At 42.9% G+C, this 15,004-nt stretch overlaps 1 protein-coding gene across 1 annotated transcript in view; it reads right to left on the minus strand.

Annotated features, from left to right (window-relative positions):
• Positions 1-15,004, minus strand: part of LOC124775796 (A-kinase anchor protein 9-like) — a 517,018-nt gene that overhangs the window by 461,937 nt on the left and 40,077 nt on the right. Inside the window, exon 2 of the mRNA XM_047250627.1 lies at positions 7,225-7,371. Within this exon, the coding sequence (XP_047106583.1) occupies positions 7,225-7,371 (147 nt within the window). The remainder of the gene's footprint in view (positions 1-7,224; positions 7,372-15,004) is intronic.

The raw sequence follows: 15,004 nt of genomic DNA on the forward strand, positions 1-15,004 counted from the left end.
TTAGCTGTATTGGTATTTACTGTAATATAGTTGGTGATATTTTCTATATTGAATATACTGGGAAGAAATAAGTCAAGTTACACTTCAGGAGAAAATCTCTGAATCTGAATACCTATCTGCAAATCAACGAGATGACTTGTGTTGCTTGTTAAGTAATTATCTGCTCATATTTAGCAAATGTCCAGGACTAATCAAAGGTTTTGAATACGACAGTAAGACGTATCCACACAGATCTTTTTGTCGCACTTCCTATTCTGCTCCTTGGTCAAAGAGAGAGGCAGTCAAGAAAGAAATAAACAAAATGTTAGAGTGGGGAATTATAGAGCCATCTCATTCTGAATATTGTAGCCTTCTTTTGGTAGTCCTCAAAGCAAATGATGACATCAAGATTAGTTCTAGACGCCAGAGAGATAAACGAGATAATCATACCCATACAGACAAGACTTGAGAATTTGGATGAGTTAATTCAGAAATTCTGTGGTGCCCGCTCCCTGACATCCCTTGATATGAGAAATTTATACTGACAAACGAAAATCTCTATCAAATCTCAAAAGTATACTGCTTTTATTTTTATGGACAGAAGTTACCAATTCACTGTTATGCTATTTGAACTAAATATTAGTGGAGGTGTATTTATGTCGGTAGTAGACAATGTACTTGGATGAGATTTGCTCAATAGAGTTACCTTGTATGTGGACAACTTAACTGATCATTACCAAACATGGGAGAAGCATCTTGATCTTCTTGATAAAGTATCTGCGGAATTCTTGGAGTATGGAGTACCAGTAAATTTAATGAAATCTAGATTTATTACAGTTATTGCAAAAGAACATCATGTGGAAATGGACCCCTGAGTGTAGTCAAGAGTTTCACAAAATCCGAGACGCTTTAGTTGACGCCCAGTTGTTACATCATCCAAAACTTGAACAAAATTTTTGCACTGCCACTGATGCTTCTGAAACAGGCCTAGGTGCTATGCTTTTCCAAGTGGATGATCCACAAGATATGAATACCATTAAGATTATAGGATTTGCAAGTAGAACACTCTCTCAATGTGAAAGTGCATACTGTACCACTGAGTTAGAGCTACTAGCTGTGGTATGGGCAGTTAAATTGTTTAGATATATTGTCTATGGAAAAAGAATAACCATATTTTGTGAACATAAAGCTTTGTCTTATATTTTTAATGGGAAGAATGTTTCACACAAGGTTAACCAGATGGGCCTTGTTACTTCAGGAATATAACATTTCAGTGCAATATATAAAAGGAAAGGACAATGTTGTAGCAGATGCTCTATGTTGTTTGCCTAGAAGACAGGATATTGAAGAATTTGAGGAACAGACTTTAGATTTCAAAGTGATGAATCTGTCCATTGCATTTTGTGAGAAACAAATTCCAAAGTTGATACGTCACAGTTGCAAGAACAAGATCCTTAATGGAAATCTATTCGAGATGTAATCAGCCAAGGAGCTATGAATTATTCTGGTAGTCTATATACTTTACAATCTAATACACTATTTTGAAGAAAAACTCATGATGAACCATGGAAAGTATGCGTCCCACAGGAACATCTGAAATCTTTACTGTGGTATACACATCTGAAGTGGGGACACTTTGGATCTTTAAAATACAAAGCCAAGTTAGCCCAATATTGCCACCATCCGAACTTAGAATGCATGGCTAGTGACATTCTAGAGAAATGTAAGATTTTCCAAAAAACTAAACCCATCAACTAATGCCGAAAAATTGAATTACATTCAATCATACCACACCAACCTCTGACATTGATATCTTGTGATGTGTGTGGACCTAGTCCTACTACTCATGGAAGATTTAAGTATATTCTGGCATTCTACGATATTTTTTCGAAGTATCTGAAATTGTATCCTTTGAGGAATCTATATGTGCGTCCTATGTTAAAGAAATTTGTCAATGATTTCATAACAAGAGACTGAAAAACCGAAGATGATATTGACAGACAATGCTCCCTATTACACCAACAGAATCTGGAGAGAGACCACGAAGGAATGCACATTTCTATCCCCGCGGGGATCCAATCAAAAGATTTTTCCACAAATTAAATCGATTTCTATGTACCTATACAACACACCAACCTTTCAAATGGATCGAGTGTTTATCAGAATTTAAAAGGATTTATAACGACTTGCATCATACTTCTACAGGATGTGTGGCAAGGATGTATGGCACTAACCACTTTATGACTGCATCTTTCATTCAAAAATAAGCAATGAACTCCCTGCAACATTATGTCTGATCATATCCAGATCTGGGAACTACAGTGCCTTGTACAGACTACCATGAAGATTACAAAAGAAATGGCTGCGTTTGGAGTGGTGGCCTGACTGGGAAGCATGGGGTGTTGATGAATAGCATCGCTTTACATTCAGTGATGAATCATCATTCTGCATTACCTTGGCTGATGGCTCTGAGCACTATGAGACTTAACATCTGTGGTCATCAGTCCCCTAGAACTTAGAACTACTTAAACCTAACTAACCTAAGGGCGTCACACACATCCATGCCCGAGGCAGGATTCGAACCTGCGACCGTAGCGGTCGCGCGGCTCCAGACTGTAGCGCCTAGAACCGCTCGGCACCTTGGCTGATCCTCATCGGCAAATATGGCAGCGACCTGAGGAGACGTTCCATTTTTTCCATGTTTTAGAGAGGGATGCCAGTGTTACTCTTGGCACCTTGGCACCATGGTGTAGGGAGCCATCGGGTATGAGTTAGGGCATAGGTGGTAGCGATTGAGGGTTTTCTGGCAACACAATGGTGCACCGCAGACATCCTGCATCCTCATGTAACAGTATCAAGGTGTCGTTTTTAACAGCACAGTGCTCGCCCACACAAGGCATGTGTGTCTATGAACCGTCTGTGTGATGTCACTCCCATGGCCACGAAGCTTCCCCAATCTGTCCCTAACTGAACATGTGTGGGACCAGGTTAGATGTCAATTCCAACACAGTCCCAGTATACAGGAAATCAATGAACAGTTACAACAGTAGTGGGCCATCTTGCTTCAGAAGGTGACATAATGACTTTTTAACATCCTTCCCAACCAAATCAGTGCATGCATCAATGCTATAGAGGATGCATCATACTGACAAGCTGGCTCATCTTTGTAAAACTGACTAGATACTATAATCACTGAAATAATCCACTCAGCATTGAAGTGTCATTTTATTTCCTACTCCGCTTTTAGGTGCTTCACTTATTTTGTCAGGCAGTGTAGTATAATAGCATCTGTGCATATAAAAGGAGAACTGCAAACAGTAAAAGTGAATGGCATATCTACTGAGGATTGGAGTTTAGGATACGACTTTTAGAATAAAGAAGAATGAAGAAATCCAAGCTTGCCTTAACAGTTTGTGCATGGTATTCGCAGTTCACTTCTTTATAGGATTAAACTCTCCCCCTTCTTAGCAGCCATTGTCTTCTTAGCAGCCATTGGACACAAATTGTAGTAGCAATTGTGTTATTTACATTTAACACACATAACTGCAGTCTCAGGCTGCCGAGGCCACACTGCCAGCAGCAGCGCAAGATGGGATATGCAATCAGGTGGGGGAAGGGGGGGGGATAAGGAGGAGTCTGAGGCAAAGAGAGGGAGGGATAGCAGGGTAGGGGTGTAGGATGATAAACTGTAGCCTGCGGGAGCATACAGGGATGAAGTGGAGAGAGGGTCAAGCAGTTAGGTGCAGTCGAAAGGTTAGACAGAGGGTGATGGAGGGTTAGTCGAAAAGGATAGAGGTAAAAAGACTGTGGGTACATTAGTAGAATGGAGGACTGTGTAGTTCTGGAGTGGGAACAGGCAAGAGGCTAGAGGGTAAGGGCAAAGACTAACAAAGGTTGAGGCCAGGAGAGTTACGGTAAAGTAGGATCAACTGCAGGGAGCGTTCCCATCTGAGTAATTCAGAAAAGTTGGTGTTGATGGGGCTGTGAAGCAGACACTGAAATAAAGAATGTTGTGTTGAGCGGCTTGCTCAGCACTGGGGTGGTCCGGCTATTTCTTGGCCCAAGTGTGCCAGTGCCCAATCACGCAGACAGACAGCTTGTTGGATGTCATGCCCATCTATAATGCAGCACAGTGCTTGCCGCTTAGCTTGCAGATCACATGACTGGTTTCAAAGTTTTCCCTATCTTTGATAGGATAGATGATACTTGTGACCAGACTGGAGTAGGTGGTGATGGAGCCTTTGACAGTAGTTAGGCTTCACCACTGTTGTTTTGAACCACAAGGATTAACTGCTGGAAGCACTCCGGCAGCTGTCAGATTCAACCACCTACAAACCCTGCCGCAGTGAACCCGCTCTAGAAATCCAGAAAGCTCTTCAGTCTTCCCTCAAATCCTTAAGCCTATTCCAGAATCTCTCCCCCAAGTCCATCACTCTCCTCTCTCCTACTATACCTGGCACTCCTACCTTCTGCATGCGTCCTAAGTCCATAAACCCAATCACCCAGGCTGCCTCATTGTGGCTAGTTACTGTGCCCCCACTGACAGAATCTCTGCTCTCATAGATTAATGCCTTCAGCCTATTACAGGCAACCTACACTGGTATATAAAAGACACCAACCATATTATCTGCCGACTCTCCATAATTCCTGTTCCTTTACCACATGGTGCCCTGCTCATCACTATTGATGCCACCTTCCCTTGCACTAACATCCCTAATGACCATGGACTTACCGCTATTGAATGCTACCTTTTTCAATGCCTGATGGAATCCAAACCCACACCCTACTTCCTAGTTGCCATGACCAACTATATCCTCGCCCACAATTACTTTTCTTTTGAAGGCATTACCTACAAAAAACATCCAGGGTTCAGCTATGGGCACTCGCATGGCACTAGCCTTTACTAATCTATACATGGTCCATCTAGAGGAATCTTTCCTTAACACCCAGAATCCCAAACCCCTCACCTGATTCATATTCACTGATGACGTCTTCGTGATCTGAATTGTGTGTGAGAATAACCCATCAACATTCTTCCAGAAACTCAACGCCTCGTACCCATTCACTTCACTCACCTGGTTCCATTCAACCCAACAAGCCACCTTCCTCGATGTTGACCTCCACCTCAAAGATGGCTATGTCAGCACCTCTGTCTATATCAAACCTGCTTACCACTAGCAGTACCTCCACTTTGACAGCTGCCACCAATTTCATACCATCAAGTCCCTTCCATTCAACCTAGCTACCTGTGGCCTTCACATCTGTAGTGATAAGTTGTCCCTCTCAAAATACACTCAGGGTCCCACTGAGGCTGTCACAAACAGGGATTACCCTCCCAACCTTGTACAGAAACTGATCCCCGGTCCCTTATCTCTCCAGTCACCCACCACCTCCCAAGGTCCCACTGTCCTACCACAGAGGAGTATTTCCCTTGTGACTGAGTACTACCCAGGACTGGAGCAACTGAACCACATTTTCCGCCAAGGTTTTGACTTCCTCTCGTCGTGTCCTAAAATGAGGAATGTTCTACCCACTATCCTTCCCATCCCTCCCACAATGGTATTCTGCCTCATTCCAGTCCAGTCACAAGCATCACCTATCCCAACACAGATGGGGCTACTTGTGAAACCAGTCATGTGATCTACAAGCTAAGCTGTGACCACTGTGTTGCATTATACATGAACATGATACCCAACAAGCTGTCTGTCCACATGTATGGCCACCGACAAACTGTGGCCAAGAAACAGCCAGACCAGCCCATCGCTGAGCACACCTCTCAACACAATTTTCTTCAATTCAATGACTGCTTCACAACCTGTGCCATCTGGATACTTCCCATCAACACCAACTTTTCTGAAATGCACAGGTGGGAGCTCCCCTGCAATATACCTTACGTTCCCATAACCCTATAGGCCTCAACCTTCATTAGTCTGTTTCCTTATCCTCTAACCCCCTCCCTGTTTCCATTCCAGCACTAAACAGTCCTCTATTCCACCAACCCACCCAAAGTCTTTTTATCTCTCTGCTTTTGTGCTAACACCCCCGATTGCACCTAGCTGCCCAACCCTCTGAGACACTTCGTCCCTGTATGCTCCTGCAAGCAGCACTTTATTATCCCCCACCCCTACTCTGTTGTCTCTCCCTCTCCCCTCACTGCCCCAACTTCCTCCTTACCCCCACCACCCAGTTGTGTCTCCCATCATGCACTGCTATTCGCAGTGTGGCCTCAGCAGTCTGAGATCATGGTCATGTGTATGTGAGTTGCATTTGTGTGAGTGTGTGCATGTATGTTCAGTCTCCAACAATGGACTTGTTAGCCAATAGCTCATTTTATGGCAGTCTTTTTGTTGTGCCTATCTGCGACTCTGCATCTCTGCTATATGGAGAGTAGCAACAATCCTTTTCATTATACTATTACATTCCATCCTGGATCTTCTGTTGTTGTGATATTTACATTTCACAGTCTACAAATGCCATTAGTCAAATGCAAGGTAAAATGATGCAACAAAATTTTGTTTTAACTGTGATTACATTTGGACAAATTACTCTACCACTTCCCTGAATACATTTCTATGATAAAGGGGTTGTTCTCAAACAGTGGTATCTGTCAGTTGGTTTCTGTCTGTACTGCACAAGATTAGCCTTCCACCAGGTAATATTCAGCTCTCTCCATTAGTGAACAACAGAAATATTTGTGATACATTAGCAAAAATATTAAATGACTCTCTCCCTACACCTTTTCTTTCCTCTGTGTATGTGTGTATGTGTGAGGAGGGGGGAGGAGGGGGGGGGGGGGGGAGAGGAGTGGAAAGGAAGGCATGTATGTGCTGCAGGTTTTCAAGAAATAAATAAGTTTGAATCTGTGGCTATTTCTCTCTCTACTATTTGATACCTCTTTTCTTGTAGAAAAAGCATATTTGCTCATGCCACTTTTCATAAAAACCACATCATATACTCAAAATTGAGAGTCTGCTTACTAACACGTCTGCAGAGAAAGCTTATGTTGCAACGTCTCACTCTCCAGATCAAAGAATAACCCTCAGATCTTATAGGATACATCCTTTAAAGTGGAGGGAAGTTACAAAGCATTAATTTTGTAGCCATACAGAGTAGTTTGTGTAGCCTAAGAAATCGAAATCTAAAACACCACAAAGGCAAACTGAAATAAGGATCACACACTAAAAACCCTTCTTATACGCAAAATCCATAACCTTAATATCTATATACTGGCTGCAATTTATTTACCATAGGAAAACTTTCAGCTATTGACTGCTCTGAAAGCTCTCCAGAAGTCTCTTTCTTTTCTTTCTCTGCCTTTTCACCCACATTTTCCAAATTTTTCGACTTGTTCTTAGCATTTGAAGCTTGTTTCTTCTTCAAAAATGCGGCAAACTGGAAAATACCAAAACAGAAAAAAGATAACTACATATGTATCATTTAACATGTAAAAAGATGGAACTTGACACACAGTCATGATTTTCTTCACAAAAGCATTGCAACAGCATTGTGCATTGTCTACAAGAAAGTTACTGGCCAAAATGAAATATTTAGGATGGTCTGTCACGTGGATTCTTCACAAATAGATGTTTATCAATAACATATGGTTAATCTTATAAAATCCAAACAGCTTTTAGACCTGTGAAATTAAGAGTTTGTAAAATGGCTCTGAGCACTATGGTACTTAACATTTGAGGTCATCAGTCCCCTCGACTTAGAACTACTTAAACCTAACTAACCTAAGGACATCACACACATCCATGCCCAAGACAGGATTCGAACGTGCAACCGTAGCTGCAGCAGGGTTCTGGACTGAAGCGCCTAGAACAGCTCGCCCACAGCAGCTGGCTAAGACTTTGTCCTGAAAACTTCTTAACCTCACTATGATAAACTATTGGAGCCCATGGGATACATAAGAACACACACTTTCAATATTATATAAATATCAACAAAAATACTAAATTTCTTCACACCAACAAGAAAACAAAAAACGCAGTTTTTAATTTCCACTTAAATGTATTATTTATCCCCAGATGAAAAATTTCAACAGAGCAAAGACCACACAGATATATACGCAAAATTTCAAACAACATCCAAACACCTGGCATATGTTTATAAAAAAATGGCATACATAGTACAAGCTCTTAGCAATCGCTAATCAACTATACTATGTACTATATGTACATGTTTTCCGCAGGCAACAATTAGACCAGCTGATGTCAATAAAACCAGCAGACTAGAATTGCAGCAATCACAGGTGAGTCTACAAAATTTGGCAAGCTGTTCTTGCTCTACAGCTGTCTTTAGTTGACATTATAGGACGAGCCAGCTTCACCTCTCTCCATGGTACTACTACACATGAAGGGTAACTTCTTGGGGTAAAAACTTTATAGCAAATTTAGCTGGAAGGAGTACACAACAGAACTGATGACAGGCCCAAACAAATCTTTGTTTGATATGCAAATGTTGTCTGATAGGTGAAACAAAAACCAAAAATAAATAAATGTAGAATGATTTGTCTAATTTTAATTCATAATGTCATATAGTGTTATATTCCAGGATGACCCACTGAGCTGACTTAAAATTTTCCACGAGAAAAAGCATGTAATACAAATTAATTGAGGTCAAACAAAACTTAAGCCAATCAGGCCTTCATCACAATTACATAACATACACACAAAAGCAAGCTCGCTCGCTCGCGCGCGCACACACACACACACACACACACACACACACACACACACACACACACGCACGCGCAAGACCACAGTCTCTGGTGGCCTAACACAGACTGTGAGCAGTGCACACAGGGAGAAGCAGACTGGGTGGTTGGGGTTAGGAGGAAGCAAGGGCAGGCAATGGGAGCAATAGTACAGTAGGGTGGGGGATGGTAAAGTGCTGCCTGTGGGAGCATGCAGGGATAAGGTGGGGAGAGGGTAGGGTGGCTAGATGCAGCCGGGAGGTTAGATGGAGGGCAGGGAAGTGGGGGTGGGGCAGCAGAAAAGGACAGTATTAAAAAGACAGTGGTGCATTTGTGGAACAGAGGGATCTGTAGTGCTGGAATGGGAACAGGGAAGAGGATAGTTGGGTAAAGGACAATGACTAACGAAAGTTGAGGCCAGGAGTGTTATGGGAATGTAGGACATATTGTAGGGAGAGTAACCACCTACACAATTCAGAAAAGCTCATGTTGGCTGGAACAATTCAGCTGGCACAGACTGTGAAGCTTCATAGATATGATGAACACAGTGTTGTGCAGCGTGCTGAGCAACTGCGTGGTCCCGCTGTCTCTTGGCCACAATTTGTTGGCAATCATTCATGACAGCTGTTTCTTGGCAACAGTTTGTTGATGGCCATTCATGAGGACAGACAGCTTGTTGGTTGCCATGGCCATGTAGAGTATCAGAGTCAGTGGAGGAAATGGTTGGTATCTTTTATATGGGAGGGTAGGTCATGGGTAATAGGCTGGAGGTGTTGCTCTACAGGTGCAGTGGTTGCAGTTTAGCTTGTACAGATGGCGGATAGGTAATGCTTGTGACCGGACTGAAGTAGGTGGTGATGGGAGGATGTATGTGACAGGACTTGGATCTACATCTATTACAGAGCCATGAAGCAAGTGGTTGGGGCAGGAGTGGAGTAGGATGAGGATATTGTGTAAATAACAATATCACTATGGGAGGGATGGGAAGGACAGTGGGTAAGACATTCCTCATTTCAGGGCACAGCAAGAGGTAGTCGAAACCCTGACAGAGAATATAATTCAGTTGCTCCAGTCCTGGTTGGTACTGAGTTATGAGGGGAATGCTCCTCTGTGGCCATATGGAGAGACTTTGGGAAGTTGTGGGTGGCTGGAGAGAAAAGGGACAGGAGGTCCGTTTTTGTACAAAGTTGGGGAGCTAATTAGGGTGATGGCCTCAGTGAGACACTTGGTATATTTCAAGAGGGACTCAATCCAGATCATGAAGATGTCATTAATGAATTTGAATCAGATGAGGCATTTGGGATTCTGGGTGGTCAGAAAGGATTCCTCCAGATGGCCCATTATTAGGCTGGCATAGGATGGTACGACGCGGGTTCTCATAGCCGTACCCTGGATTTGTTTGTAGGTGATGCCTTCAAAAGAGAAGTAGTTGTGGATATGATATAGTTGATCATGACAACTAGGTTGTTGGTTTGGAATCCATCAGGCATTGGAAAGGTAGTGTTCATCAGTGGCAAAGTCATGGCCATTATGGATGTTAGTGTACAGGGATGTGGCATCAATAGTGATGAGCAGGGCATCCTGTGATAATGGCACAGGAACTGTGGAAAGTCAGTGGAGGAAGTGGTTGGTATCCTTTATATAGGAGGGTAGGTCATGGGTAATATGGTGGAGACATTGGTCTCTGAGAGCAGAGACTCTCTCAGTGGGGGTACAGTATCTGGTCACGTTGGGGCATCCTGGGTGGTTGGGATTATGAAACATAGGTAGCATGCAGACGGTAGGAATGAGGGAAGTGGTAGGAGTAAGGAGAGAGAGATGGACTCCAGGGAAAGGTTCTGAAACTGGCCTAAGGATTTGGAGAGACTCTGGAGAGTCTCCTGGATATCTGGAATGGGGCCACTGTGGCACAGTTTGTAGGTGGATGAATCTGAAAGCTGGTGGAACCCTTCTACCAGATAATCCTGGCAATTCAAAACAACAGTGGTGGATCCTTTGTCAGCAGGTGGGATTATAAGGTCAGGATCAGTTCTCAGGTAGTGGATTGTGGTTCCTGGGGTCAGATGTAAGGTTATTTTGCATGCAGAGGGATTTGGGGAATGATGGTGATGCCAGGTTCGAGGTTAAGAAATTCTGGAAAGTTAACAGAGGGTGATTTAGGGGCTGTGGGGGTGGATCACAGCTGGATGGAGGAGTCCGCTAAGTCATGCAGCATTCAACATTGGTCTTTGGTTGAGTCTGATTGGTAGAGTTGGTAGCAGAAAAATATTTCTACTTTAAGGACAGGAAAAGGAGAGAAGGTCTTTATCAAGTACTGCATTATTGGATTTGGGAGTGGGGTAAAAGGTGAGTCCTTTGGAAGGGACTGATACTTCTGTAGGGCTAAGGCTTTTGGAGAAAAGGTTCATGATTGAGTTTTGGGTCTATTTAGGTTCTGGATCCAGTATGGTGGTGGAAGGAAGGTTTTGAGAGTGGGGTAAATGTAGTAGATCTGCAAGGCAGGGTTTGTCAGTTATGAGAGACTGTGGGAGAGGTTTGAAGGTCATTGTAGAAGAAGAGGATAACAGTAGTCAGTGGTGAAAGTAGGAAGTGAACAGGGTGGAGAGTTTTTTTTGAGATTGGATTGTGCATGCTCCTCTAGTTCTTGGAGGGCAGGAGTTTCAATGTTTGATATGGGATATAAGAATTTGGGACTGCATAGCAGGAAATTTTATGGATAAAGAGGAGGTATTTCGAGGAGGTTTGGGACTGACTGACATGGTTTTGCGGGACTATGTTGGTGTGGGTTAAGGGCTGGCGGAATCTGAACAGATGCTGGTCATTATGGAAGGAGGGGTTGTAGCTGGAGACATGTAATTTGACAGTAAGGCTATTTGGAGGGATTCCATGAGCCAAGCAACAATGGAGGAAAAGTATGTGGAACTGGGTTCTGGATACAGATAAGGAAACATTTCTGTATTGACACAGATGGCAGGAACAAGGATTCATGATGTAAAATAAAAATGCGTAAAAATATGTAAATGATGCAGAAATAAGTCTGAAAATATTCACAAAAATACATCTAAACATGTGGGAAAAATCACGAGTTGGATGCAATGGATGAAGTACAGAGAAACAATATGACATGTGAGGAAGTAAGCAGATAGTAAAAGATGAAAACTATATGAAATTGACATTAAAACACTATGAGAAAAAGAAGAAATAACTAAAAAGATTGTGATGTGGGTTGCAGGTCTGCAGGTGGATAAGTGTGAAGGGGGACAGCAGATGTGAGTAGATTAGGTGAAGTTAGCATGTGTCAACTGGAACAGAGAGGAGAAGGAGTAGGTGGTGGGGAGGCATTGATAGTGTGAGATATCAGTTCATGCAGCACAGGAAGGTACTGAAAATAAAAACCTGAAAATATGCAAGAGTGATCCAGGAAGAGTGATTAATTTGCAGGTCTCGGATTAATGGTAATGGTGGGAATAATGTGGGACATGAGATGCTGCACCAACAATCAGCACAGTCCTGTAGCTGTCAATTGTGCATGGCCAAGATGGCTGATACAATGTGGCTCATAAGTAGAGCATGCAGTGCAGTCTGGAAAGTGACGAATGAAACACAGTACAGAAGAGGATACAGGAAGGACACTGAATATAGTATGTGTTAGAAAATAGCAACAAAAGAAAACAGCACTGGGTTATGGGATGGAGGAAAAGCTGTCAGGAAAAATCAAACAATGGAAAATTCAGAATGAAACAATGATAATATTAGGAAAAGGATAGTTGCTACTCACCATAAAGAAGAGATTTTGTATATAGGCACAACAAAAGACTGTCAAACGAAACTTTCAACCAAACAGGCATTCATCAACAGTAGGCCAACCCCCCCCCCCACCTTCCCACACACCACCACCACCACCACCACCACCACCACCTCCTCCTCCTCCTCCTCCTCTGAATGCCAAGGCCAGACTGTGAGCAGCAGCACATCATGGCAGAAGCAAACTGGGTAGTGGAGGTAGTAAGGAGGAAGTTAGGGCAGGGAGGGGGACGGATAGCAGAGTGGAGGGGGTGGGGAGACAGTAAAGTGCTGCTTGTGGGAGCAGACAGGGATGAGGTGGGGAGAGGGTAAGGCAGTTAGGTACAGTCTGAAAAATGGGTTCATCAGTACCTCCATCCATATGAAACCTACAAACTACCATCACGACCTCCACTTCGATAGCTGCCACACATTCCATACCAAGAAGTCCCTTACAAACAGCCTAACCACCAGTGGCCATCACATCTGTAGTGACGAGCAGTCCCTCTCGAAATATCCCAAGCCAGAATCCAATCTCACATACTGTTCCTGCCCTGAAGTGAGGGACATCCTACTCACTATCCTTCCTGTCCCTTCCACAGTGGTATTCTGCCACCCACCAAACTTACACAAAATCCTCATTCATCCCTATGCAACTCCTGCTCCCAACCCCTTGCCTCGTATCCCTATAATAGACCTAGATGCAACACCTGCCCCATACATCCCCCCATCACCACCAACTCCAGTCTGGTCACAAGCATCACCTATCCCATCAAAGGCAGGGCTATCTGAAACCAGTCAAGTGATCTACAACCTAAGCTGCAACCACTATGCTGCATTATACATCAGCATGACAACCAGTAAGCTATCTCTCTGCATGAATGACCACTGACAAACTATGTACTAGAAACAGTTGGACCACCCAGTTGCTCAGTACGCTGCCAAACACTACGTTCTTCGTTAAATGACTGCTTCACAGTCTGTTCCATCTGGATCCTTCTGACTATCACCAGCTTTTCTGAATCGTGCATATGGGAGCATTCCCTACAATATATCCTACATTCCCGAAACCCTTCGGGCCTCAACTTTCATTAGTCACTGTCCTTCATCCACCTATCCCCTTACCTGTTCCCATTCCATCACTACACAGCCCTCTATTCCACAAACACACCCACAGTCTTTTTGCTTCTCTCCTTTTCTGCTGCCTCCCCCTCCCCCACCCTCCCTCTAACCTCCTGTTGCACCCAGTTCCCCTACCCTTTCTCCACCTCGTCTCTGTATGCTCCCAGAAGCAGCACTTTGATGTTCCCCACCCCTACCCTGCTATCCCTCTCCCTCCCTGCCTCAGCCTCCTCCTCACCCCCAGTTTGCTTCTTCATCATGCACTGCTGCTTGCAGTCTGGCTTTGAGAGCCAGAGACTGTGGTTGTGTGTTTGAGTTGTGTTTGCTTGAGTGTGTGTGAGTATGTTGTCTAATTCTGATGACGGCTTGCTTGTCTGAAAGCTTTGCCTGACAGTTTTTTTGTTGTGCCTACCTGCAATTCAGTGTATCCACTCTATGGTGAGTAGCAACTATCCTTTTCATAATACTGTCATTATTCCATCTTGGATTTTCCACTGTTTAAATTAATTGTCGTGTATTACAGGGTCCTTTTCATAGAACATAGTACTGTAACTAATGCTACTCAGTAAATTTATCCCTCAATTAAATTTGCTCTAAGTAATATATCCCTCTTCAAACCAATAGCTAACTTCACTGAATCAATGCTATAAACAAGGTAAATCTTCATAAAGAGTCACCCTTCTTAATCCAGAAAGATAACCATTATACTTAAGAACATACATTTGCAATAGCTTTTCTGCAAGCACTAGAAGTTTAGCTACTAATGAGGGACAGTTTTTAAAGAAGAACAAAATATTCATTGGTAGCCAACAATGCATGTCTTAGTAGTATCATTTAATGTACCTATAATTAACTCTACCCCCAAATATGAATGCTGTGTTATACCAGAATTAGCAGAGTTGCTGTGCAGTAATGGGATCTGTGTAAGCAAGCCTTGCCAAATTTTTGTTTTTGGCAATGCCTGACTGGAATGGCCTAGTTATTAATCTAAACCCTTGTTCTTTGATGTGTATACTGATTGGAGCTTGAAATGAAAATCACATCATCTTCTCAAACACTTGTGCTTAGCAACATTTGCTCTACATGTAATTACTTAGTTCAGTGAAGAAAGCATTACAAAATTATCACTCAGTGTGTACTTTTATTCACAGATGCATACCTCCACCTTCAAAAATCCAAAATCAAGAGAGCCAGTCTTAAAAATCAGGAGGTACCAATGATCAAAAACTGCAGCTCATTCTCAGTGCAATCTTGAGAGAATTGATGTGAGTAAGGTTAAATGGCTAGTATGCAATCACATTTTCACACAGATAATTTATCTTATTTGTAAACCTATTTACACATTCCACACAGTGACAAGTTGTTCTGAATATGATCCACAGAACATGGGGAAAAAAAGAGCCAAATCTGAGCAGAGTACTG

This window comes from Schistocerca piceifrons, chromosome 2, assembly GCF_021461385.2.
Source record: "Schistocerca piceifrons isolate TAMUIC-IGC-003096 chromosome 2, iqSchPice1.1, whole genome shotgun sequence".
In the NCBI taxonomy this organism is placed as follows: domain Eukaryota; kingdom Metazoa; phylum Arthropoda; class Insecta; order Orthoptera; family Acrididae; genus Schistocerca; species Schistocerca piceifrons.